Source organism: Podarcis filfolensis (genome assembly GCF_964270895.1).
Source record: "Podarcis filfolensis genome assembly, chromosome: 3".
NCBI classification, from domain to species: domain Eukaryota; kingdom Metazoa; phylum Chordata; class Lepidosauria; order Squamata; family Lacertidae; genus Podarcis; species Podarcis filfolensis.
Genome location: NC_139606.1, coordinates 95,023,587 through 95,047,841, shown reverse-complemented (window position 1 = coordinate 95,047,841; position 24,255 = coordinate 95,023,587). Strand labels below are relative to the sequence as shown.

At 39.6% G+C, this 24,255-nt stretch overlaps 1 protein-coding gene and 1 long non-coding RNA gene across 38 annotated transcripts in view; one reads left to right on the top strand and one right to left on the bottom strand.

Annotated features, from left to right (window-relative positions):
- Nucleotides 1-24,255, top strand: part of LOC310758816 — a 36,798-nt gene that overhangs the window by 7,434 nt on the left and 5,109 nt on the right. For 2 of the 3 annotated variants that reach the window (XR_014545953.1, XR_014545954.1), the window contains exons 3-4: nucleotides 12,099-12,249; nucleotides 17,710-17,797. This is a non-coding gene — a long non-coding RNA (uncharacterized lncRNA). Of the gene's footprint in view, nucleotides 1-12,098; nucleotides 12,250-17,709; nucleotides 17,798-24,255 lie in introns of those variants that run through there. The other variant, XR_014545952.1, reaches the window with a different exon arrangement.
- The window catches only part of ESRRG (estrogen related receptor gamma), a 471,650-nt gene continuing 462,486 nt past the window's right edge, over nucleotides 15,092-24,255 (bottom strand). For all 35 annotated transcript variants that reach the window (XM_083605305.1, XM_083605327.1, XM_083605314.1 and 32 more), the window contains one exon: nucleotides 15,092-18,928. In XM_083605305.1, coding sequence (XP_083461431.1) covers nucleotides 18,684-18,928 — 245 coding nt within the window. In that variant the 3' untranslated portion in view covers nucleotides 15,092-18,683. The remainder of the gene's footprint in view (nucleotides 18,929-24,255) is intronic.

Genomic DNA, 24,255 nt, shown 5'->3' with positions numbered 1-24,255 from the left:
CCCTCTTACTTTTAAAGTGCAAAAGTAAGTTTGCAGTATGCTTTTGAATCCCTCTCACAAAACAGTGACAGTCTGGCAGCACCTTTAGAATAAATCAACTAGAATAAATGGTCCTGCAATTTTGTGGACCTCCTTGGTTACAGAAAACTCTTTATTTTTCACAACTTTTTTCTCATCGTGGACAAATTCTTACAGGTGCTAGCTAAAATTGTCATAACAGAACAGGTCTGCTGAATTCACCACAATTCCACAGTACTTTTTCCTTCAGATTTTAGCCAGCCTCCACTGAACAAAGAGATCACTTTTGATTTAGAGATGTTGAGGGTAGGTAGTCTAAACTGAACATCTGAGAGGCAAGGGAAAGATAATGTTTTATAGAAAGAAATGAATCCAGCCATGGAATGTTAGTTGGTTTGAATTTTGGTTTACTTTTAAGAGCCAGGCAGGACGTATTTTGTAAAGTGCTTTCGCACATAGTTGTATATGAATGAGCTGAGACTATAATAGTAACATTCCTGCTAAGTTGGTGCCATACAAGCATTTTGTCCGTATATGTATTCGCTATAGCAGCAGAAATGCAAAGTAAGGGCTGCACTCCATACAGCCAAGTTTTTAATGCACATTATTATTCATTGGGGAACTAATAAAGGAACAAATTGTGCAGTGTAATTATTGAAAGTCACAAAAAAGAATGGAATTGTCAGCTCTGAAGCAAACATATTAATGTGATCTAGGGCAGGTAATTTAAACTCAAGTGTATCTTCTCCCACTTGGTATGACTTTGGAAATTCATGAATAGAACCTAGTCTTTTTGAGCAGAATCCCGAAGAGTCCCGTGCTAATCATCTGCCTCTAAGTCCCATTGATTTTATATCCAGTCAATAACTTAAGCTTGTTTCAAATGTATCCCTTTGACTAACGCTTCCAGAGGTGCTTTTGTGTTATGTCTGTTGCAGCAAGAACAACTAAAAGTGATCATGGTACAGTAAACCTGTTGGCCGTTCAGATGCTCTTAGACTCTTCCTCCTACTTCGCTGAATCTCTGCCGGAAGAATGCTCCAACACTAAATGCCCAACTTCTAATGGAGGCTAGTTGGGCCTAGTAACACAGATAACTTCTGTGAGAGGCAGTGGAAGACAGGAGTGCCTGGCGTGCTCTGGTCCATGGGGTCACGAAGAGTCGGACACGACTAAACAACTAAACAACAACAACACAGATAACACAGTCCTGTGTATTGGCACAATCCTGGGTACATGGGGCCAGCACCAGCGCTGCATTGACATGGCAGTGTATTATGTTCTCATGCCTTTTCTCTATCTGCTAAGTTGCGCATTATATTTGTGCATTCACATGATGTAAAAGCTACTTCTGGAACCATAATGGAATATAGTGCAAATTAAGTGGTCATTTCCGTGCTATTTGCTTCCAGGTAAAATGAAAATGAGTGGTAAACTGGCACAATATTCCACTGTAGTTCTGGAACTGGCTCTTACGTCATCCGGAAGATCAAATCAAATGTGGAAATTAACAGGGAAATGATGTGAAAATGGAATGAACTGCCGTGTGGATGAAGCCTGCGAGTAAACTCTTGAAACTCTTCATTCTTCAAATGACCGGGAAAACTAAGCAAGAGACTTCTTTGCCCATAGCAAAGGGCAATGAAAGATATTAGCTAGTGAATAGAACATGACTTAGATAATGGTTGGCTATGGAGATAATGAAGAGCTACTTCTTAGTGTGTCTTAAGGAATGTTGGGTGGGGGGTGGGGGTGAGTGTGGAAACATAGTTAAAACTATATGGAGGATAAATAACAGATGCCAGATGGGAGACTAGAGAAATGCCTGAGGTCAGCTGCTAAGAACATGAGGAAATCTGAAGTCCAATATGTGCAGACATTATGGTAGATGAGGTAAAGGGACATAATCCTCACAATGAGATAATATGGCCTTTTCATATAATTGGAAAAAAAATTATGACAACTTCATTCGAAATATCAAAAAAATACAGTCAGCATAAGCTCTAATATTAATAGGGTGAGCAAATATTATTATCCTATTTAATCACAAGTGATTTAATGATCCTTATCTGATTATACAGGCATCCCAAGCAACAGTATTAAAATAAATAAATAGAACATTAAAAAGGGTTTTATCTGGTAAGCTGCTTGAAAATATCCAAATTAAATGGTACCAGGAGCAGGCGGGGGAGAGGAATCCATCAATTTTAATGGTATCTAAATATTTAAAATTACTATGGGTGTGTGCACAACACTGTCCAGTGTTAATAATAAGTAGGTCTCAAGCTGCTTCTATTAATCAAAGGGGATAGTTCTATTGACTTGAATAGGAACAAAATAGCCCTGCTGCATCAGATCAGAGGCCCATCTAGCACAGCATCACAGTGGCCAACCAGATGCCAACCTCTGGAAGATGTGCCACAAATGTGCTCCTGTCAGCTTCTTCAAAGACAATGAAGCAGATGAGATGATGGCTTGACTGCAAGGTGTGCAAGCCTCTTACTGACTGTGCCTGAAGACAGGAAAGAGCACATTATCATGCTTACTATGGGACAGTGATGGCTGCCACCACAGCATCCTTAACTAGCTGTCCAACAGAGCAATTCCAGGTGGTGAATGGGTTACTGAATTCTGGTCCAGATAAGAAGGCCTTGGAGACCTGCTGTAACAAACATATGAGGTCCTTAGAAGGCACAGTTCCTTGTATTCATGCTGAACTTGATATTGCCATTGCTACACATACAGTGGGGGTATCTAAAGCACATACAGTGAGTCAGGTTAAGTGGGATTTGTTTTGTAGTCTGATATGGGGAACGCCCTTGAAAAGGCACAACCAGCCAAATGTATACTCGATCCTTGTCTTTCATGACTATTAACATCTATTCCCTGGGCCTGCTGGGCCTCCCCATTTGGTCCACAAGTACATTTTGGCAAAGTCCCACCCATCTGCCCTACACCTGATGTCATGTATGGGACAGGTAGAGACCTGATAAGGTTTGCAGACACCACAATTACCTCTGCAAAACCCAACCATTACATGATAGTCTGGTTTTCTAGACAGTTTTCATAGGTGTTTCGCAGGCTGTGCACTTGCTTGCACAGTTTGATTTTAAAACATGGGGGACAAAAAAGGCTCACCTGATTTCATTGTAATGGCAGCTGACTGACAGGTGGGCCCACCTGCAAAACTTGGCCTGCAGAAGATGAGGAAGATAAAGATCTGGACCACCAGCCAGATCCAGTTCCCTACCCAACAGCAGGGGATTAACTGGGTGGGATCCAGGAGTGATAAATTCCTCTTTGAAGGTGAGATGGTACCCACTGCTTTAAAAGCCCTCTCTGGATCTGTAGGTTTGTGACAAATTCTGCCCAGCTGCAAATATCTGGTCAGACAACCCATCTCTTCCAAGCACTCTTGGAGCTATCTAAATCTTTTTCAATTTGTCTTTTGGCCCAGTTTTGGCACAAAAATGACCTTTTTTGGTTTAATGGATGGCCTCTGCCAAGAAGGGGCAAAGGAGAATGTTGGTCTGTGGGTTATTCTGACTCTCTAAGCAGCTTTTGATACAACTGACCATAGTATTTTGCTGGATTGGCTCTTTGGGTTAGGAATCGGGTGATTCAGACTCCTACTTATAGATCCAGTTACAGAAGACAGCAGTGAGGGACTTCTGCTTAGCCCCATGGAAATTAAACTGTGAGGTCCTGCAAGGTTCCATCTTGTCCCTTATGCTTGTGTGTGTGTGTGTGTGTGTGTGTTAGTTACCTACCACCCAAGTGACTGGGTTGCCCCAGTCACTCTGGGTAGCTTCCAACAAATTATAAAACCACATCAAACATGAAAAACGTCCATATAGATAGATAGATAGATAGATAGATAGATAGATAGCTAGCTAGCTAGCTAGCTAGCTGCTGGGGGAAGTCATCAGGTGATTTGAAGCATAGTGCTGATGAAACCCAACTCTATTTCTCATTGTTATCAGTCAAGTGAAACTGCCCAGACACAAGATTGGAGCTCAAAGGTTGTAAGGGCCAAACAACTAAGTAACTGTACTATAACTGTAGCATGTAGTTGGATAGTAGAGTGAAGCTATATTATACCTAAATATAAGTGGTGTTTTATGCAATTTTATTTTCCTCTACAATGTATAGGTGCATATAGAATAGAAGGCACCATGCCAAATGCTGTGTTGTTCTGAGAAAATCTAAAGTTAACAGAGTTCATTTGTGGGAGGGACTAACTGTATGGCTCAATCTCCTTTATTTCCACTGGCTCAGAGCACGAACTGTCTGCAGCAGGCAGTTCCATCAGCCTACGGGAATATAGATCAAGCCCAATATATTTTTGTAAAATTGACATGTTTATTCTTTAAAGCTATTTTCACTCTTCATAATTGCCCTTTATAGACAATGTAACAACTAAATGCATAGTCCTTTTCAGCTCTAATTTGACCTACCTAATGTTTGTGTGAGTGTGTATGTGTTTAGGAAAAATATAAATGCCAAGTAGACCTTTAGATTAATAGGCACCATATTGGTAATGTACAAATCACTTTTAACAGCCACTATTACTTGGGGTGGGGGAAAGGAGCTTGCTAACTGCTCTTTAATTAAGTACACTAAATGACCTTAAGGGGATTAGTAGTCTTGTCTGATAATCAATAAGCATGGCAAGATTGCTGTCCCATAAACTGGGGCTGGAGAACAAAATTAATCTGTGCAGATTAGTTCTCCTAGTCTGCTTTGTTTGCTGAAGACTGGTTCAGAATAGCTGTGGTGGAATTCATTCATCAGAGCTGCAACAAAATCCTTTTGCAAATATGGATTCTCATTTCTCACCTGAGCTTGAGTAAGAACAATGCAGCTCAGGAACAAGGGCGAAAGAGTATCTGTATCAACAACGCCCCCCCCCCCCAAATCAAGCATGCAGCCTCATTAATGAATTGATGGGATGGATGGGCACTAAGTAGGGCAGCCTTGTGTCCTCTTTTACAGAAGACAGTCTTCTATGTGAAGGGATGTGGGTGGTGCTGTGGTCTAAACTGAGCCTCTTGGGCTTGCTGATTGGAAGGTTGGTAGTTTGAGTCTGTGTGATTGGGGTGAGCTCCTGTTGCTCTGTCCCAGCTTCTGCCAACCTAGCAGTTCAAAAGCACACCAGTGCAAGTAAATAAATAGGTACTGCTGCAGCAGGAAAGTACGTAAACAGTGTTTCCGTGTGTTCTGGCACTTGTCACGGTGTCCCATAGTGCCAGGAGCGGTTTAGTCATGACCTGGAAAACTGTGTGCAGACAAACCCCGGCTCCCTCGGCCTGAAAAGCGACATGAGCGCTGCACCCCATAGTCACCTTTGACTGGACTTAACTGTCCAGGGGTCCTTTACCTTTTACCTTTTAACCCTCTATATGAAGGGCGGTCAGGAAACGCCTCTGTATTTTAAAATGTCTCTTATTGAAGGGCTCCCAGTCTGTTCTGAAGATTAAGTACCATAAGAAGGGGGAGCTAGGCCACAAAACAACAGCTATTGGGCACCCTTTATCCATTTAAAAAAATAAGTAACACTGGCAAAGCATGAATTCAGCAGACCAGTTAAAATGTTGCAGCTTGACGTGCAAGTAGACACCCCCCCCCCCCCGCCGGCCATTTCCCAAAAAGAAATGGCCTGTGGACTGTATTTTCTCTTCATATGTCAAATATTATCCAAATACTACCGTTTATTAGTTTCTAATATTCACTAACAGACTCTGGTATCCCATCTATAACTGTATGTTTGCATTTGGACTTGTGGGACACACTTGGGTTATCAGGCCTCAATCCTGCATTTCCGCAACAATGGCCCTACTTTACTCTGTGAGCTGTTGGAAGGTGTACAATGAACCCAACTTTTCTCCTTCTCCATCACCCATTGGTTAGGGGCATGTGTGAAATACAAAAAACAAAACAGAAATGGTTTTGTTTTGAAGACAGGATGTCTGTAAAATAGTGTTTATTACCTGGAAAGCCGTAACAAGGTTCATGCAAACTTAGGCAGTATTGGACTCTCACTCCCCAAGAGATCAGTCATATCATGTGCCTTCAGCCTCTTTATGCCAAAGGACTTCTGGGAGCTGATTTTACAGCAATGGCATGATATAATAGAGAGTAATTAATGCTGTATCGAACATGTCATTTTTACCCAGTTTTATTCAATTTAATTAATTTGCTCAAATTAAACAACTCTGGTAGAAAAGAAAGAAAGAAAAAGAATGTAGATCTGCTGATTTTTCCTGACTCTATAAAGATGTATGAAAAGTTGGATATAAAGTGTAAAGAATGTGCATGAGAGATAGAGAGAAAGTCAACAGAGAATCTTAATTCAATTTGCTGAATTGTTTTAAGGCATATTGCTGGTTTATTATTCAAGTGTATCGTGCTCAAATAGGCATACATATTTCCAGGCCCACTTTAAATGCTGCTTTTAATGGTTTGGAACCAGGTTACCTCCTCCCACATATGCCTATCTGAACCCTAAGATCTTCTTTTGAGGTTTTGCTCTAGATGTCCAGGCCAAGTGAAGTTAGGCAAGTGCTTACTAAGAGGGCCTTTTTGGTAGTGGCACCATGGCTATAGAATAGGCTCCCCAGAGAGGCTCACTTGGCACCTTCGCTATGCTCTTTTGGGTGCAGGTAATTCAAACATAATTTAAATTATGTTTTAAAATCTAGGCTTTAAACTTCTTATACCATTTGCGTTTCAGGGGGAACTTTTTTGCCTGTCCTGTAATGCTTCCTGTTAATTTTAATTATATATTTTCTAATATAGTTTTGTTTGTAAGCCACCCAAGTTATATTTATTGTTGGGCAGCTATATTAGCTTATTAACAATTATCAACATTGATTCTAAACATTTTTATGATTATATTAGTATTCTTCGAATCAATATATGTCGTATATAAAGATTTTCAACAATTCTTTAACCTTTTATACTTAGGTGTAAATTTCCCTTCACTAGCAATCCACAAACATGCAACTACTGATTGCTGCTTAAGGGAAAATTCTTCTTTTTTGCTTGTGTTATAAAAACATATTACAGCTGTGTTTTTTAGGTTCCTTCTTTTGTTCTTGTGAAAAGGTTTTGTGGCGTGAAGTACGGGAGATTGACCTTAATCTTTTCACACTGGGAGTTTGGAGTTTCTTCCCCTAAATCTCCTGGTTATAAGAGAGAACTCATTTGTATTTAAGATACAATAAGAGCCTCGCAGAAATTCATTTAGTGGTGCATTTAGTAAAGGAGCATCTATTCATTTTGGTCCTGGTCAGCCTTGTGTGGGATAGGAGACTATTTTTTTGTTGGAAAAAAAATATAGTGATGTAAATCACTGTGATAACTATGTGAATTGCCAGTATAAGCACACTTTCCTTTTTAATCTATTATTGAAACCCAAACCATACAATTCTATGATTCCATGCTTCTAGGATTGTTGCCTTTTAGAAGCAACAGTGTTCCAAACTGCAGAAAAATCCAAGTCCCAAAACTCTACCCAAAAATCCAAAAATGGAATGAAAATGTATGCAAAATATGAAGTATGGATAAAATCTTGCATCAATTGGACTTTCACATCAGCTAATCCTGAATTTAATGATGATTTTAGAAGGAAATGGCACCCAGTTCTAAACATGATCAACTCTGTTTCCTGAAAAACAAAAGACTGCTTAGGTTCTCTTTTTTCGCTATTTAAAGATAGCAACAATAGATCACATTTAGCACTGTCTACTTCCCTTTATACATTACATAGTTACTACTGTCGTTAACGTTATATAAAACTTGGAATAATCAGTTTTGTAAATCTGTAGAAGGCTTATAGCTTCTAGGTTGCTTCTCCTCCCCATTGACTACATTTTGCCAACAGTCCCTCACATTGTAGACAGTCCTAGTGAAGCTGTGAAAAGATTAGACAGAGCACATGGTACAGTGAACTGGAGAGAGTGTTAGGAGTGTGAGTTTAATGCTGTTACTGTTAAAATAGTTCCCTATTAACTCCTTTCATTTCCACCATTAGCACAATTGGGAAAACCAATAGATTATTCCCAAACGGTGCTAAAAACAAAACAAAATTGCAGAGTGACTTCACTGCTTTTATACAAAGTATATACATGACTAGTAGACTTTCCAGTAGACAAGCTTAGGTTGCTTCTGTGTGCATTTACAGCAAGTCACAGCTGATAGTTTCCTTCCCTTTCTACGCTGCCTCCTTGATTCTGAGTGTCCAGGCTTCTAGGTTTGTGGGAAAGGAATGAGGGAAGGTTCACCTAATACAGTGGTACCTCTGGTTACAAACTTAATTCGTTCTGCAGGGCTGTTCTTAACCTGAAACCATTCTTAACCTGAGGTACCACTTTAGCTAATGGGGGCGCCACGCTGCCGGCATGCAATTTCTGTTCTCATCCTGAGGTAAAGCTCTTAACCTGAGGTACTACTTCCAGGTTAGCGGAGTCTGTAACCTGAAGTGTTTGTAACCTGAGGTACCACGTTACTACACAGTAAGACAATGGTATGAGATCCCACAGGGCATGGAATCAAGTAGGAACAGAAGGAGCTGGCCTATGGTGGGAGGGTCCCAAAGGACATGACATACTTGTGAGATCAGGTGAGTGATGGAGGCCCAGTAAGGAGCTAAAGCCATCAGGCCGGATGCAATGGGGAAATAGAATCTGCCAAACCAAAAAGATCCATGATTCAACTTCAGAGTCCATGTTTTGTCCAAGAAGGGCCCAGCAGAAGTTACCAAGCGTGTACAATATGTTCTTAAGTGCTGTCAATATTTTTGGTGGCTGAAGGGCAAGGATACGCCATACTGTTTCCTGTAGGTGTCACACAGTGGCTTTGGAGATAAGTACATGGTGCATGGGAGGAGTGCTGATTGGACAGCAGCATCCCTTTGCATGAGGACCGAGGCTCTGGTGAAAGAGAAGGCATTGGTCCCACCCTCGTGGACCTCTCAAGTACTTGTTTTTTTATTGTATCTGATGAAGCACACTTATAGCATAATGTTTAGTAGTAGTACAGTCGTATCTCGGATCCCGAATGCCTTGCCAGTCAAACGTTTTGGCTCCTGAACACCACAAACGTGGAAGTGAGTGTTCTGGCTTGCGAATGTTCTTTGGAACCCGAATGTCCGATGGGGCTTCCGCAGCTTCCGATTGGCTGCAGAAGCTTCCTGCAGCTGATCAGAAGCCACGCTTTGGTTTCTGAACGTTTTGGAAGTCGAACGGACTTCTGGAACAGATTCCGCTCAACTTCCAAGGCACAACTGTATTTATTACATTTGTTATTCACTGTATACAAAAGAAAAAGTATCAAAGCAACTCAGCCAGATAAGATATAGATAAATAAGGACTTGTCTTAACCACTCCACTAAAAGATGATGATGATGATGATTATAATGGTGTACATGCACCATGTATATTTGAAAGGCCATTGGATGTCAATCAGCCCAAGGCCTGGTTGAAGAGAAACGTTTTTACCTGGTGCTTAAATGTGTATACTGAAGTTACCCAAGGTCTGAGTGAATAACAGGGCCTTAGTGTGGTGCCTGAAAACCAATGATGAAAGTGCCAGGCATGTTTCTCCGGGGACAACAATCCACTGGTGGGATGGGCTGGCTTGAAAAAGCCCATTCTTGTGTGGCTACCCTCCAGAACTCCCTCTGTTTGGCACATGGTGATAATACTCATGCTGGTCTTTAAGGCACCACAATGCTCTCTTGTTTTCAGTTGGCCTTTAGCAAGTGCAGGGAGTGCATTGCAGTCCCCATTTCTCCCTTCCAACTAGCTGGGTTTCCAGCTGATTTTCAAACAGAGGTCCTTGCGCACTTACCCATTAGCTGAGGAACTGAGTGTTCAGCAGGTACTTGCTGCCCATGTTCATTTTGCATGTTTAAGTATATTGCTTTTGTATTTGTATGAACCTAGTGGTAGAGTCAAAATAGAGCAACAGGGTATTTTCCCTATGTTGCAATATAATTATACAATATGGAGAGACAACGTGGATCTTTTAGACCTGAGATGATTGTTGATGAATTTGTCTGGTTTCCAAGCATAATTTGAAGTGTCAGCTTTGACTTGTAAAGCCCTGCACATCATGGGACCTCAGTATCTGAAAGATCTCCTCTTCCCATGTGCATGTAGGCCCTTCTCTGAGTGCCTCAGTAATAAATGGTATCTATGAGGGTGAGGGCCTTTTCAGTGGTGGACCCTTGGTTGTGAAACACTTACCCCAGAAAGGCTCACCTAGCTCCTGTTTTAATGTATTTTCAGCTACAGGTAAATACTTAAAAAAAATAAAAAGTCTAAGCCTTTTAACATTTTAAATCATGTATCTAAATACTGTGATCTCCATTTTATGGTGGCTTAGAATGTTGTTCCACCTCTATGAGGGTGTTTTTGTAGCTATTGTGAGGATGTGTTTGTGGCTGTTGGACTGAAATGATATTCATTCTGCTTTGCATGTCATGCTTTATAAGACTTTTGCACTGTTCTTAGCGCTTTGCAGGCTGCTCTCAGTGTTGCGTTGTGACTGCTGCTTTACTGGATTTCTTTTAAATTCTTTTTAATGGTTCATTAGTCAAAGAACTCTAGTTACGCCACAACTTAATAAATACAAATTCGGCACAACAAATAAATAAATTTATATCCTGCTTTTTTTGTAACGGTGCCTACTCAAAAGCGGCGATGTTGTTGTTTTATGACCTAATTTCCTCTGAAAGCCACAGCGAAGTGCTGTCCTTTCTGTGCATCTCGAAGGCCTCCCATTTTTATGGCCCAATTAATTATTAATTTGACTCTCATCTGCAAAATCAGAGGGAGTCCGTGTCCTTCCAGGCAGCGCTCGCATTCGCGCGGTGCCATCGCATTCCTGCAGCTCTGCTTTCACCTACTGTAATTTCTCTGCTAATAAAGAATATTTAAAAACTGGCCAGGAATCCTAAATTTGAAAAACTCGCTGTTTATTTCAGTGATGCTCCAGAGAAATGATAATGCAGTCCTTTTCCAGATTTAATTTAAACAGGAACAGGCAAAACAAATCTCTGTGGAGGGCATTTGACAATAATAAAATATTTCTCCCAGCGGGTGAGCTGGTAGCAATTGTATTGTTGCCATCAAAGCTCACGTTGCAGCAGGTCATTACCATCATAACAAGCCCTTGGACCAACTGGCATGGGCATGCAACATTGAGCTCCTGATGGGCACATTATTTCAGACCTTTAACTTCACAGAGAACAAGACAAATGCTCCTGGGAAAGGAGGATTATATTTTAAAATTCCTTTCTCTCTCCTCCCCCCTCCCCCCTCCAGCCTCGCTTAATAATAAGATGCCACACATAATCAATTGGATGCTTCTTGCTTTCTGTATATTAACTGATTTTAAGAAAACTGAAGGATGGGTATTTGAGTCTTGTGGAAGAACGGCTGTAAAGCCTAATAAAAGGATAAACACTGCTCATGTCTAAGACGTCTCAGTTCACAGCGCACATGAAAGCAAAGCACAAATAAAATAAAGGGGGAAAGGGGGCAAATAGCAACAGGATTCCTATTTTTGGCATTCAGGTGAAATTTACAGAGTATGCCGTAGGACAGAAATAGAGAGGCTGTGGCTGTATACAATTGTTGGGCTGCAACTCCCAACCGTCCTACCCAGCACGACCAACGATCAAGGCGGATGGGAGCTGTAGTCCAGCAATATCTGGAAGGGCAACAGATTTTTCAACTTTGCTATGAGCACCATTTGTTCTCTTCAACATTTTTGCAATTTAGATATTACTATGTAAGTCTTTCCCGACTGCTGGCATCAGTAGCTCAAGCTGCCATGGTCCTTCCCAGGTCACCAAGCTCATCTTCCACATTTTGGTAACACAGCTGGTTACCACATTTTGGTAACCACATCCTTGACCCTTGATAAAGGGCTTCTTCACAGATCGGTATGTAGTACTTCTAACTGAGCTGAAATTTTCCAGCAGGAACTTCTAGTTCAAACTGGGGGTGTGGGGTCGAGACTAAAGGAGCACAGCATATCTCTCTTTTTAAAAAAAAATTTACTGCCACCAGTTTCAGTTCTCCCAAGACTGCCATTTCCCTCCTCGAAAGCTGCTATCGTAATGATGCTACATGATGACTGCGTGACATCTTGGACCATTTGGGTATAAAAATGGCAAGCACTAATCATCGGGCACTTGGAGAAATACCAATAACAGCACTGGTAAGACCTTATTCCATACTTCTTTGCCGAGGTGCCCCCTATTTTACCACCTGCAAATGGGGTGTGGCAATATGGTGTGTGTGTGTGTGTGTATTTGTCTCTGTTTTAATTTAATATGCATTTTACATTTTGATTTTACTTTATAATATGTTTTAAGTTATTGCAAGCCATTTTGTGGGTCCTTATGGTTCAGAAAGCAGAATATAAATCAAATGAATGAATCAGTGTGTCCCTCTTTGTTCTCAGCAGGTTGCCAGCCACTTTAGCCATGTATGTTCAGTAGGGAGGCTTGGCACTAGGTGCAGGGAAGGTCAGTGACAGATGACAATCAGTAGCATCTTGCTGAAATGAACATTTCTCTTGCAATATGCCTTCTGCAAGGGGTATTTTTGTTGTAGGGACATATCAAGTGACCTCTATAAAGTGGGCTTGAGCGGGAATGATTGTGAATTCAGTGGTCGGTCTTGAAATCAGATGGAGTCATAGAATGCCAGTAGTTTTTAGGATCTTAAATTTCTGCACAAAACCACTTGTAACTGTGGTGCCTTTGCTTCATATTTGAAATGGACTCCTCTGTTTACCAATGCCAGGGGCTACTAGGCACTGGGTACAGTATTACTTAACTGCCTCTCTTGGATTTTTGCAATGCTGTTAGGTTTCATGGGGGAATGTGTGGTTTCCTTTTCCAAATCTTGGAAAGTGCTTGTTGCTTTTCAGCACAATATTTTGCCCCTCTGGGAAAATGGTGTTTGAGCAAGCAGATGCTCACTGGATCCATTCAGACACTCATATCAGTTACCAAGAGGATTTTGTAAATTGACAGCTGTGTATGACAGGCAGTGTTTACCCTGGTAGTCCTGGTTCTGTTATTTGGACTATATGAGATTTTGCCACAGTCCCAATACAGTTTTTATGTGTCATGACTGCTGAATCAGTGCACCCAAGACCCAAGAAAAGCCACCTGCTGGAAACAGCTGTCATTGCATGGCTCGGGGCGATGATATATAGGGTTTCTCAGATTCAAGCCACAGCAAGGAAAAGGCTTGCTTCATGCAACCATTTTGTTAGCATGCATTTAAAGATGATCAATGCAGCCTAATCCCATGGCTAAGCCTGGAACCTCAGTGAAATGGCTTTTGGGATTTGGGGAATCAGCCTAGAGAGTCTACACCTAGGAAACAGTGAAAAGAACATGCATGTAAATATGATAAAATGCATGAGGCAGATGATCAGCTCTTTTTTTAGAGGGCAACTAGCAATCAGGTGCCAAAAATCTGGGTTAATTTTTATAATAGAGAAACAGAGCATGGAATAAAATGGCAGTAGTATAGCAATAGCCCAATTTTATACAAGTTCACTCAGAAGTAAATCCATTTGGTGTCTCAACCAACAAAGCACATGTGCAACAGCTGTGCTGGAACTTGGTAGCTGGAAATTGTCTTGCGTGAGTGGAGGTCAATTTGCATGTATTTGGGTCCAACCCTTACTAATTGGATGGGGAAGAAACCACTCCTTCCCCCTTCAGTCTCTCCTCCCACCCGGAAGATATGGTTAATTGTTATATCTGAATGAATAATTGGAAGCAAGCCATGACATGGGACTAATCTGAAGTGAGTTTGCATTATACTGAAAATATCAAATGGGCCTGCACTAAGCAAGTCATGGCTAAAAAGAGAAAAAGTTGCACAGCAAGTTAAACCATGGTTTCAGCAACAAATAATAATGATCACAAACCATTGTTAAGTCTTACATCTGGGCTGGGCATGGGTGAACAAAAAACCCCAGTCAATAATAGTGTCATGAATTCTTCACAACAAAAGAAAATATTTTAGGAAATTTCTTTCTAGTAACTCCTCCAAAAATCAGGTGCTACAGAGAGTCTTTTTTTGGGTCATAATTTGGAATCTCCGTGAAGACATGTTTTATGAACGCAATATACCAATACCAAAAGGGAACCTGGTGATTTATCTTAATAGTGGAAGGAGGTGGTGGAAAAACAGGGGCAGGGGCTGAATACTCGGTTGTCTTTAGAAACCTTTGTGTCATACGACCTCTCTAGGGACTGCCTAGCACTGAAGGTGAGAAACATGTTGAGCAAACAAATGACAAAATACTATCACGACAGGCTAAAAAGCAAAATTAGTAGTTGTATGTTGATTCTAAAAAAAAGTCTTCTAGAAGCAAAAGTTGACCCTGTGGCAAGAAGGTACCACCTTTCTGACTCAAGCCAGAGATGCTGTTTCCTGATACATTTAAATCAAGGCTCAGCTATGGTCCTGGAGAATTACTAATGATCATCATTAACACCTATCTACATTATCACTCTACTAGCTTTTTGGCTTGCAATTCATAAATGCTGTTGCAAATAAGAACTTACTTTATTTTATTTTTAAAAAAGATTATCCAATTTGTAAAATAAATGAATAAATCATGTTTTAGGAGTGGAATGATGACTATAGCTTTTGATGAAGAAAGCAAATAGCCCATTGTAGACAGTAGTAATATGATCTCAGAATTGCAGGGAACTTTTCTTTTATGACACTGACTGAGAGGTAATGATTTTCGGTAACGTGGCTTGATGTGGAGATGTTTTAAGATTAAATAAGTGCTTGTCAGAATGAATTATAATGTGTTAAGGGACAGTCTGCATATTCAGGTGTATGCAAAATGACTATACCACCCTGAAATTCATTTTGACAAGTCTTTATATAGCATGTAGCCATGTGGCTACATTAGCTGGAGGGCGTAGATCCTTAGAGCTCTACTAAAGGTAGGGCTTATTGATTTGATTCCTTGATGGGGGGGGGGGGGAGCAAAACAAAAGCCACAACGCACAAAAAAATTAAAAGCAATTAAAAGTGGAAGCTTGTTTAATATTGCTCTACCATCATCCTGAAAGGCATAATAATTTGAGTTACACATCTGAACTGATTGGAGTTACAGAACCATATCTCCTTTTTGCATTTAACAATATATACAATATAAAATAAATACATTTACACAAATGGACATTGGTTGGAGCACACAGTATGATACACATCACAAAAATATACAGTTGATTGCTTTACAGATGTGAAGCCCATCTACAGCTATAGACATGATTTTTTTTTCATTTGTGTTTTTTACTAGTGGTTATTATGCAACTCCTGGATTATAATAAGCAGCTTAATTCAGTTTCCCCCCCTCTTTTGCGATCTTTGCACAATAAGACTGCCATAAAGTGTTTTCCTAGGCAGGTAAACAGAGACGCTTAAATAATTAAAATACAATTACCAACACCCATTTTCTCTTCCATAAGAAAAATAGCAGTTTTAATTTTTTATATCTTTTTATGTTAGCATTTAAATGCAAAATAGTGGAATAAATACAACAATCTGATTTGATTGAAACAAATGCGTAACTTCCAGGAGTCACACAATCATATTGCTTTAAATAAGGAGAAAGAAATAACAGTAAGAGGAAAGAAAATAGCCTATTAGAAATTTCTTCTGCACATTGAACTGAATGGGGGAGCCAAACAAGACCATAGAGCTCTTACACAATACCCTTTCATTTCAATGGCTTGTGCAGGAGAAATTCCCTCTGGATCAATTCCTCTAAATGAAATTTGTTATGCTAAAACACCTTTTGAAATCTTCCCCAATACTTCACAATAAATAAGTTAAAATTTCGTTCAGCAAGGTTTAAGATAAATGTTATTCTAATGCCTGTGCAGTGTATCTGTGTTTCAGTTAACAATTGTACAGCCACGAGATATTTGTTCATTGCAGCTCTAAAAATTACTGAAAACCAACAGTAAAAAAAATTGCACTGTGTTCCTTTAACACATTCCAGCTTTCTTAAGTCTTTGTATGCTTTTCTTTTCTGAGTGTGTTGATTGGCTATTGACCCTGAAAACCCAAGTTCTTCAATGCGATACAGCAAAAACAATATTTATATTAGATATTTATATATACATATATAGTGTAGTTGAACAGTAGCAACTTAAACCCTGCACAAATTTTCTGGAAAATAATTATTCTGCACTCTTACATATATAAATAATTTTATAGAATGAGCACCATTTCCCTCCCCCGCCCCCAGGAGTTGTGAGGTTTTGCCATTTTTCAAAAGGGACGTGCCAATTTCCAAACTCCTATCACGCTATTAATTTCAAGTTATTGGCCAACTGAATGAATTGCTAATGATGATTTATCTAGGACCACACGACAGTCACTTCTCTACTGAGAAAAACACAATCTACAAGAGAATCCCATATAGCTAATGAGAGATATACAGTATTTCTAGCACAAGGTTGATGTATCATCAGCCTGTTGTATTTTGTTTAAAGCACACGAGTAGCAATAATTTTGGAAACGTGTCTGCATTTAAAAAAAAAAAGGTTTTGCAACAACACAGAGCAAGTTAATAACAACATCTGAGAGATGATTGGATGAAAGCTATATTTACAGCGTTTAAAAATTAGACTTATCTATAATCTTGAAATATTCAAAGTTTTATTTCTAAGCTATACATAGGTATTCTATAATAAACTGTTACAGAAATTATCCCTTGTTTTGAAAATATTATGATTTCAATGTGTATTTGTCCATAATGAGTACTTGGTTGGATTTTTTTTTCCAATTTCTTAATTATTACTAGGAAGAACCTTATTATCAGAAGGAATAGAATATACTACTGAAGTCTCCTGAGGAATTTTACATCCAATATTGTCTCTAATTCTACCCTGTGTCTATAAGCACACGCCACAAGAATCCAAACACCACAAGAACAAGACAACAGTCTTTGAATGCAACAGAAAAAATTCCAAAAAGCACAGCAAACATGAAACATTGAAAAGCTGAACTACATTTCCTTTGTTTGTTAGGATTACAATTTTAATTACATTTGTGTACATAGAATAAGGTTGTTCACATAGTACAGGGAGCAGCTACTAACACTGGTACATTGGTATAGCATTTGATGGAGGTTATTGTTTATTGGTTATTTAGCGACTGTAGTTTTCTGGGGGCATCTAATTAGTTTATACATTAGATTACACCTCTTAACAGTCTTGAAATCGACCAACTTTTATGCTGTGAGAACACTGGTTGAAAAAGCAGGTATACTGGTTAGGCTGTTTGTTTAAAAATGGCAATCTACCCAAAATAATATTTTTTTTTACAAATTAATAAATAATGGGTACAAGTGCTAGGTTCTTGAATTTGGTCAGAGGCTGACTATTCCGATATCTGATTCTGCCTTATTGCTAGTTGCAGTGGGTTGAACTTTGGAATAAAGTCTGCAATTTTGTAAAGACAAGCCATATTATTAATTAACACACAGTATCATGTAGCAATTGTACCTTGGCCGTACAGAAGCACTTACTAACTTTTTTTTTTAAATTCCTATTTGACATGGCATCTTAACATGTTAGACTACTCTGATATACTGTAGGTGTAATCTAATCCTTTGTTTCAGTGAACACTTAAGATATAAATTGGAGCTCATGCGAAGAAACGGGATGTCTTAGACCAGACTGGCACACAACATAAATTGCATCCGTGATAATATGCACCTTCCCTTCAACTATTGCTTGAGTAAGATAAATTCCCACGTTAACAAATGGCTGAAAAGTGGTAAAGCTGGTAGAAAAAAATCTTCTGTTAGTAAGAAGAACCAAAACATTTGTTTTTTTAAAAAAATCTTCCTTCAGGATTAATTTGTCCTTCATTAAATGTTTGTCATTGTTCAAGCCAGCACAAAAAAATGCAGTATTATTTATTTATCTTTCCTCTTTAGTATTGCATGAATGAATAAAGCTCAAACTATTCCCTGAAAAAGTTACATTGTAGCTAACCTAAGAAATATCTGGAAGACTTGAAAAAACAATTAAGGAATCAAATGGCTGTAACTGATCTAGATGGAAATGCAATGATAAGAAGCAGCCAATGCGTCGTCATCGAAGTCGTCTAATTAGAGGCTGCTCTAGTGAAACCTAATACTGCATTCAGTCAGTTCATCGTGTTGTACTGTACTGCTATTTACGATGGTTCTCTTTTGATTCCTTTGTCATTGGGGTATTGTGGTTCGTAATAAGTTCACTGGCATCCATGTTATGGATTTCAATCCTTTGGCAGGCCTGGCTTCCATCTCTCTTCTATTAGAGACCTCTTTTTAAAAGATTCAGCAGCATAGGGTGTAGGGGAGAGAAAAAGAAAAAGAAAAATCAGAACGGTAAAAAGAAGAGAGAAATCAAGAAAGGGAAACTGTGTCGGAGAAGACACGAAATAGAAAGAGCTGCTGCTTCTCAGTCTTGCTGCGACGTATCACTGCAGTCATTTTAGTTTCCTTAATTTAGATGCTAAAGTTTCTTTGTCGTGGTTTTCCTGTTTATGGTTTTCCCTTTCATTAAAATTCCAGCGTGCGTGACTGGAAGGCCCAGGATGCTTTAGTCAGACCTTGGCCTCCAGCATTTCCAAAAAAAGTTTGTGCATGGGGACTTTGCCTTCCAGTTTGATGTTGTAGAAGTGCTGCACAGCCTTGGTGGAGGTTTGCCTCAGCAGCGGCAGAGTCATCAGCATCTTGCCAGCCCGGCGTGGGTCTTCCATATGCTGCCCGGCCTCATAATCCTGCAGTGCCTCATGTAAGACATCTTGAAGTTTCTGAACGGCTTCAACATCTTCTATGTGCATTGAGTCTGCAAAACAAAAGAGCAAAACAGCAGTTTTCAGTTTCCATGCCAGAAAGCAAGATTACGATGCCAATGCTCTAGACTGTAACTTGCACCGTAATAAGGAGCAGCACAATAATTGTTTATGGATTTGCATGGATTTACCCAGCATTTTCTGGGCTCTCTTATGAGTAAGTTAGATAATTACTCTCATATTACCATATTGACCTCCTGGAAAATGTTTGAGTCTCTGGTGTAATTACAAACATGTAATTGCTTCCTGCGCTTGGTTTATATAGATTAAGAGAAACTAGCATTGAAATTTGCATTGAAATTTGTACGAATATTTTCTTTTTCTTGACTTTTAAAAGCATCTTTTCATTAAGTCTTCTTCGTCCAGTTTACAGACCTGGACTCTGTGTTTTCAAAATGTATTTCCTAGATAATACAGAAAGCCCCAAACTCTAGGAACAAACCTTGAAAGTGCACCAACTATGTTTTCTAAAACTCTACGTGTATTTAAAATTTTTGGAAATTTACAGCGCATGGTGAGATTTGCTCAGAGAAATCCAGATACTTCTAATTTTATTTTGAGCAACAGGTGCTCCATAGTACAGATATGTGGGTTCAGGATTTCTAATTTAAAACTACTTGTATCAGGTCTGTTTAGAGACCTGGAGCCAGCCAGTCATGGTCTGATTTTCTATCACTGCTGAATTTGCCTGCTACTGAGGCTAGCATAGGCTGTGGAGTCCTCGAGGACATATAAAGGGCCCCATTACCTTCAGTAGCTTAGGGCCTCATCAAACCTAAATCTGGCCCTGCCTATAGCACTCAAGCAGGAACATGAAACAGCAGCCCAGTCGCACCCTCACTAACCTTGGGTTGCATTCAGCTCACTGTGCAAGCAGAATCACTTCTGGGGGTGCAATGGGACTTCCCCGCCATCTCCTTCCCCTGTGTATCCCACCCTTCCATCTTGCTCCAGTGTTTCCCTCACCCTCTGGAGAAGAGTGGGGGCATATGGGATATAAGTTTTATTGGTAGAGAACATATAGTGGTACATATCATGTCTAGATGTGCCCAATGGACTCAAAGCTATTTATCTACCTTCCTTGCCCAGGGGGCAACCTTAATTTTACGGAGTACCTAATTAATCACTTTTAACCTATAAAAGGCAACAGATCAGATTCTATTCATACATATATGTCTTCATCCAGAAAACTATGTGAAAAACATGGAGATTATCTAGACCCCAGCATGAAAAATGCATATAATTCTGCATGTACTAGCTGTATATATGTCCTCTATCCTAGCTACTGCTTGTGCATATGTTTTGCTGATCTACCTGAGGAAACCCCTTTTTCTGAAAACAGCTTATTCTGGATTTGGATCAATGATATGTAAGCTGTTAACTGCTGCTTATGTACCTGGATTTTTTCCTTTTAAGTCCGGTTATTTTGGCCACCTTTATTTCTTTAAGAATCAACTTGGGGCACAACATGGGGTCACGAAGAGTCAGACACGACTAAACAACTAAACAACACCAACAATATTTAAGGAGAGCCTCCTGAAAGAAATCCTTGCATCAAAAAGGTTGATGAGGAATTGAGTCCATTATTTACAAAAATAAATGTGCAGTGTGGCAAAGAAAGAAAATGTTTCAGCTCTGAAAAATGTAGTTAATAATGTGCAAGTTTGGGTCATTTAGCACAGTTTATTGATTCTGATGGCAGTTTATCAGTTATTACACATAATGGAGTCCTATGGGGATTCTACCCGTTTAAAGATTTCAGAGTTACAGTGACACAGGCCCTAAGACGCATGCAGTAACAATATTATGCATATTCTATAACAACTTCATTTAAAAACTGGTCTGCTTCTATACAGAGAAGGAAAGTAAAATACCAAAATAAGAATGGGTCATATGGTTAACCAGGAAGCAGAGGGCTGAAGTAAATTTTATCTGTAGATGAACTAGAGTTTGGAATGAGCAGTGAAGGAGCAAAGTTTGTCAATGACACCAAAGTAGGGATGGGTGTCACTTCTTTTCGCATTGGACTGAACTAATCCAATGCTCCAGAACTAGGTTTGTGGATGAGAACACAACTTTTGGTGCACCCACACTTTGTGATGCCATTACAATGCACAAAATATTCATTTTACATGAAAATGTGTACAAAATGTGTGATGAATGTACTGTGATGTACATACTTAACTTTAAAAATGTGTGCTTTATGTAAAATGCATATTTCTATGTAAAAAAATGTGCACAAGATTCATACAATTTAACTGCAAACTTCCCATGAATGCCCATGAGGCAGAACTGGGATGAAATTAGTCTGCTTTAGTCCATCCCTACACCAAATCAAAGGTGCTGCAAACCCAAGGAGACTATGAGAACTGTAGAAGGATTTCTCTAAACTTAGTAATTGGGCAACAAGATAGTAGAAGTGGCTCAATGATGTACTGTTAGCCATTGTGGGAAACAGGAGACTAACTGGAACCATTGAACTAACCAGGCAAGGCTGTTCAGATCAGGAGCCAGAGGCTGGTCTTTGCCAATTTCTCAAAGTTAGTACAGTGTCTCTAATCATCAGATGTTCAAAGATTTAACTATTTAGTTACTTTACATACAACTTGATTCTATGTAAACCTCTTAAATTCTCAGTAAAAACAGGTATTCAAAAACATTCAAAATATGATAAAAAGAGCTAAGACGCATGTAACTTCTACATGTCTAGATAGGCTTATCGAAACAAAAATGTTTTAATCATGCACTTAGACCTATAATAATAATTTTTAAATTGATACCCTGCCCACCTTGCTGGGTTTCCCTATCCACTCTGGGCAGCTGACAACATATATAAAACACAACAAAGGATCAAACATTAAAAAATAAAATATCCTGTACGAACAACTAACCAACCAATAAATCAATAGAAACCAACAACAACAACAACAATAACCAGTTTACAGCTATATCCAAATTAAAATAACTGCCAAGCCCAACTAAACATTTAACCAACACCAACCTGAGCAAAACAAAACAGAGGTACCAAAATTAGAGTTGTTTAAAACATTTTAAACAGTTGCCCCATCCCAAGAGTTGCTCCAGCAATGTCCTTCCAGCCTCCCAGGAGCCTCTTTGGAAGGACAAAAGTGGCTTCAAATCCGTGTTAAGGTAAATACAAATATGCATCCATAAATACAAGGGAATAATACAAAAATGAAATTAAAACAGCGACAATGTAAATAAAAAAAATCTACTGTGTATTTGGGGTCTATGGACCACAATAAAGTTTTGTGTGTGTATAAATACAAAAATAATACTGTACCATGCATTCCAAATTCTAGCATAATAGGATGATTTTTACTGTGGCCCTTATTGCTACTGTAAAAAATAAGTGAATGCCAAGTCAGAACAAATTTATTTGATTTTTTTTAATACCATGAGGAAATATAATTTTGATAAATTTTTTATTTCAATATCCAAGAGCTTTTAGCTTACTTGGACAAAGGGATGCCAATGCTTCAGTAAATGGAAAGCCAGATGATGATCCCAGACAAAACCACTACAAGAACAAACTTTTTTTAAAAAAAAAAACTTTAAAATATATTAAATTTAAAAGATAGAAAACAAATCTTAAATGTATGGGTAACCCTGGAATGTGCTGGGAGAAGGAAATACATTGCTTTGCTGGCAACTTTGGTAATCGTCAAGCAACATTTGTAGGGGGTTTGAGGCCTGATAATCCCTAATGGCAGTCTAGCTCCATTGTTCTGAAACTAGACCTAAAGAGAAGAACTGAGAGCCTGAACCACTTCCATCATCATTCAGCATTTGTACAGGATTTGCAGCTGGACAATTCCCCATTGCACACAAGGGAGTATTACTGTTGGAGGCAATGCAGAAGTTACCAGCCGATGGTGGAGGTTGCTCTCCACCATAATATGGAACTGGGCAGTTGCTTGCCTGGGAAGTCTCACAAAACCCAGTTTCACCAACAGCAGCTTGTACTGCAAGTCATGGAGGTGCTCTCCTGGTTGAGTGTTGCTGAGAGGTGGCTGCCAGAACCCTCCTCCATAGCTTTCAGGATGATGGAAGTTGTGCAGCTGGTAATATTGCTGCATGTGGGTACTTGGGCTGCTTCCTGAACTGCTTCTTGGACTGCTTCTTCTGTCACAACAGCTATAAGGAGCTGTAGCATGGTCCCTGATCATTATTTTGGAACCAGTCCTCTTTGTTCTGACTCTTCTGTTCTGACCTATAACTGACTGGCCCATATTTAGAAGGCATTGCCCACTGACTGTTCTTCTGCGTATGTCCAGTGGTGCTCTGAGGAAGGATTCATCCATTCAAGAAATCTGCAGCATAATATAATTCTAGATTTGGCACTGCAAGACCTTCGTTTTGTGGGATCTGCAAAGAGTTGCTCACTTCAGCCTTGGGTTCTATCTTGACCAGATAAAACCTGACATTAATTTGTTCCATTTGGCCAGCATTGGAATAGGTAGAAATGGGGGAGGGTGCAGCAAGCGAAGGAGAAGTATAGTAAAAACAAAAACAAAAAAACCCCCGGCACCAACTAATTTACAATTATTTCTCCCTATTCTCATCCATCCTCATTTTCTGGTTGACAACAGCAACATTAGAGAATAAGAAGGCAGATAAGGCAAATGAAGAGAAGATAAGTAGGAAGGATTGGAGAATGGATCGACTGAAAGGTAAGTTGGAGAGGCTTGAACTGTGTACCACAGGGTAGGGGAAGCCAGTGCAAAAGCCAGTATCTCTGGCCAGTTCATGAATTGAATTGCATGAGTGACGGGCACACATTGCCGCAGAATATTGAGGGAGCCTGGTCCCCTTCTTGAAAATTTCAGGGGGCCCTCAACACCCACCCACCCCCTATGGCATCCCTGACTACGATAGAAATGAGGCAGCAGAGGGCTTTGAAGTCTTTGAATTTGCAAAATAAATAAATAAAGTCAGTCACTGCTTTAAGCAGTTGTAGAGCTTCTGCTTCTTTTTTGGTAAAAAGCAACCTTGCAGTGTTCCACATTAAGAATGGTCCACTGGGAATCACCATAAGTAGAGATTTGCCCCACCTGCACTGTAGCCACTGATCCTCCTGTGTCATTGCCCACAGGTCACTAGAGTACAAGGTGATCTATGGGCTCCCTAGAGGTGATGAATCCTTTCAATGGCTCTGAACATTTCATCAGTCCTCAGTGAAATGAGAGCCGCAACAGGAGTACCTACCATGTCAGTCATAAAACCCCCCAAGGCATTCAGAAATCCATCAGATTTCATCAGTTTCTTAAGGTAGACCATCTCAACATGAATTGTTTTC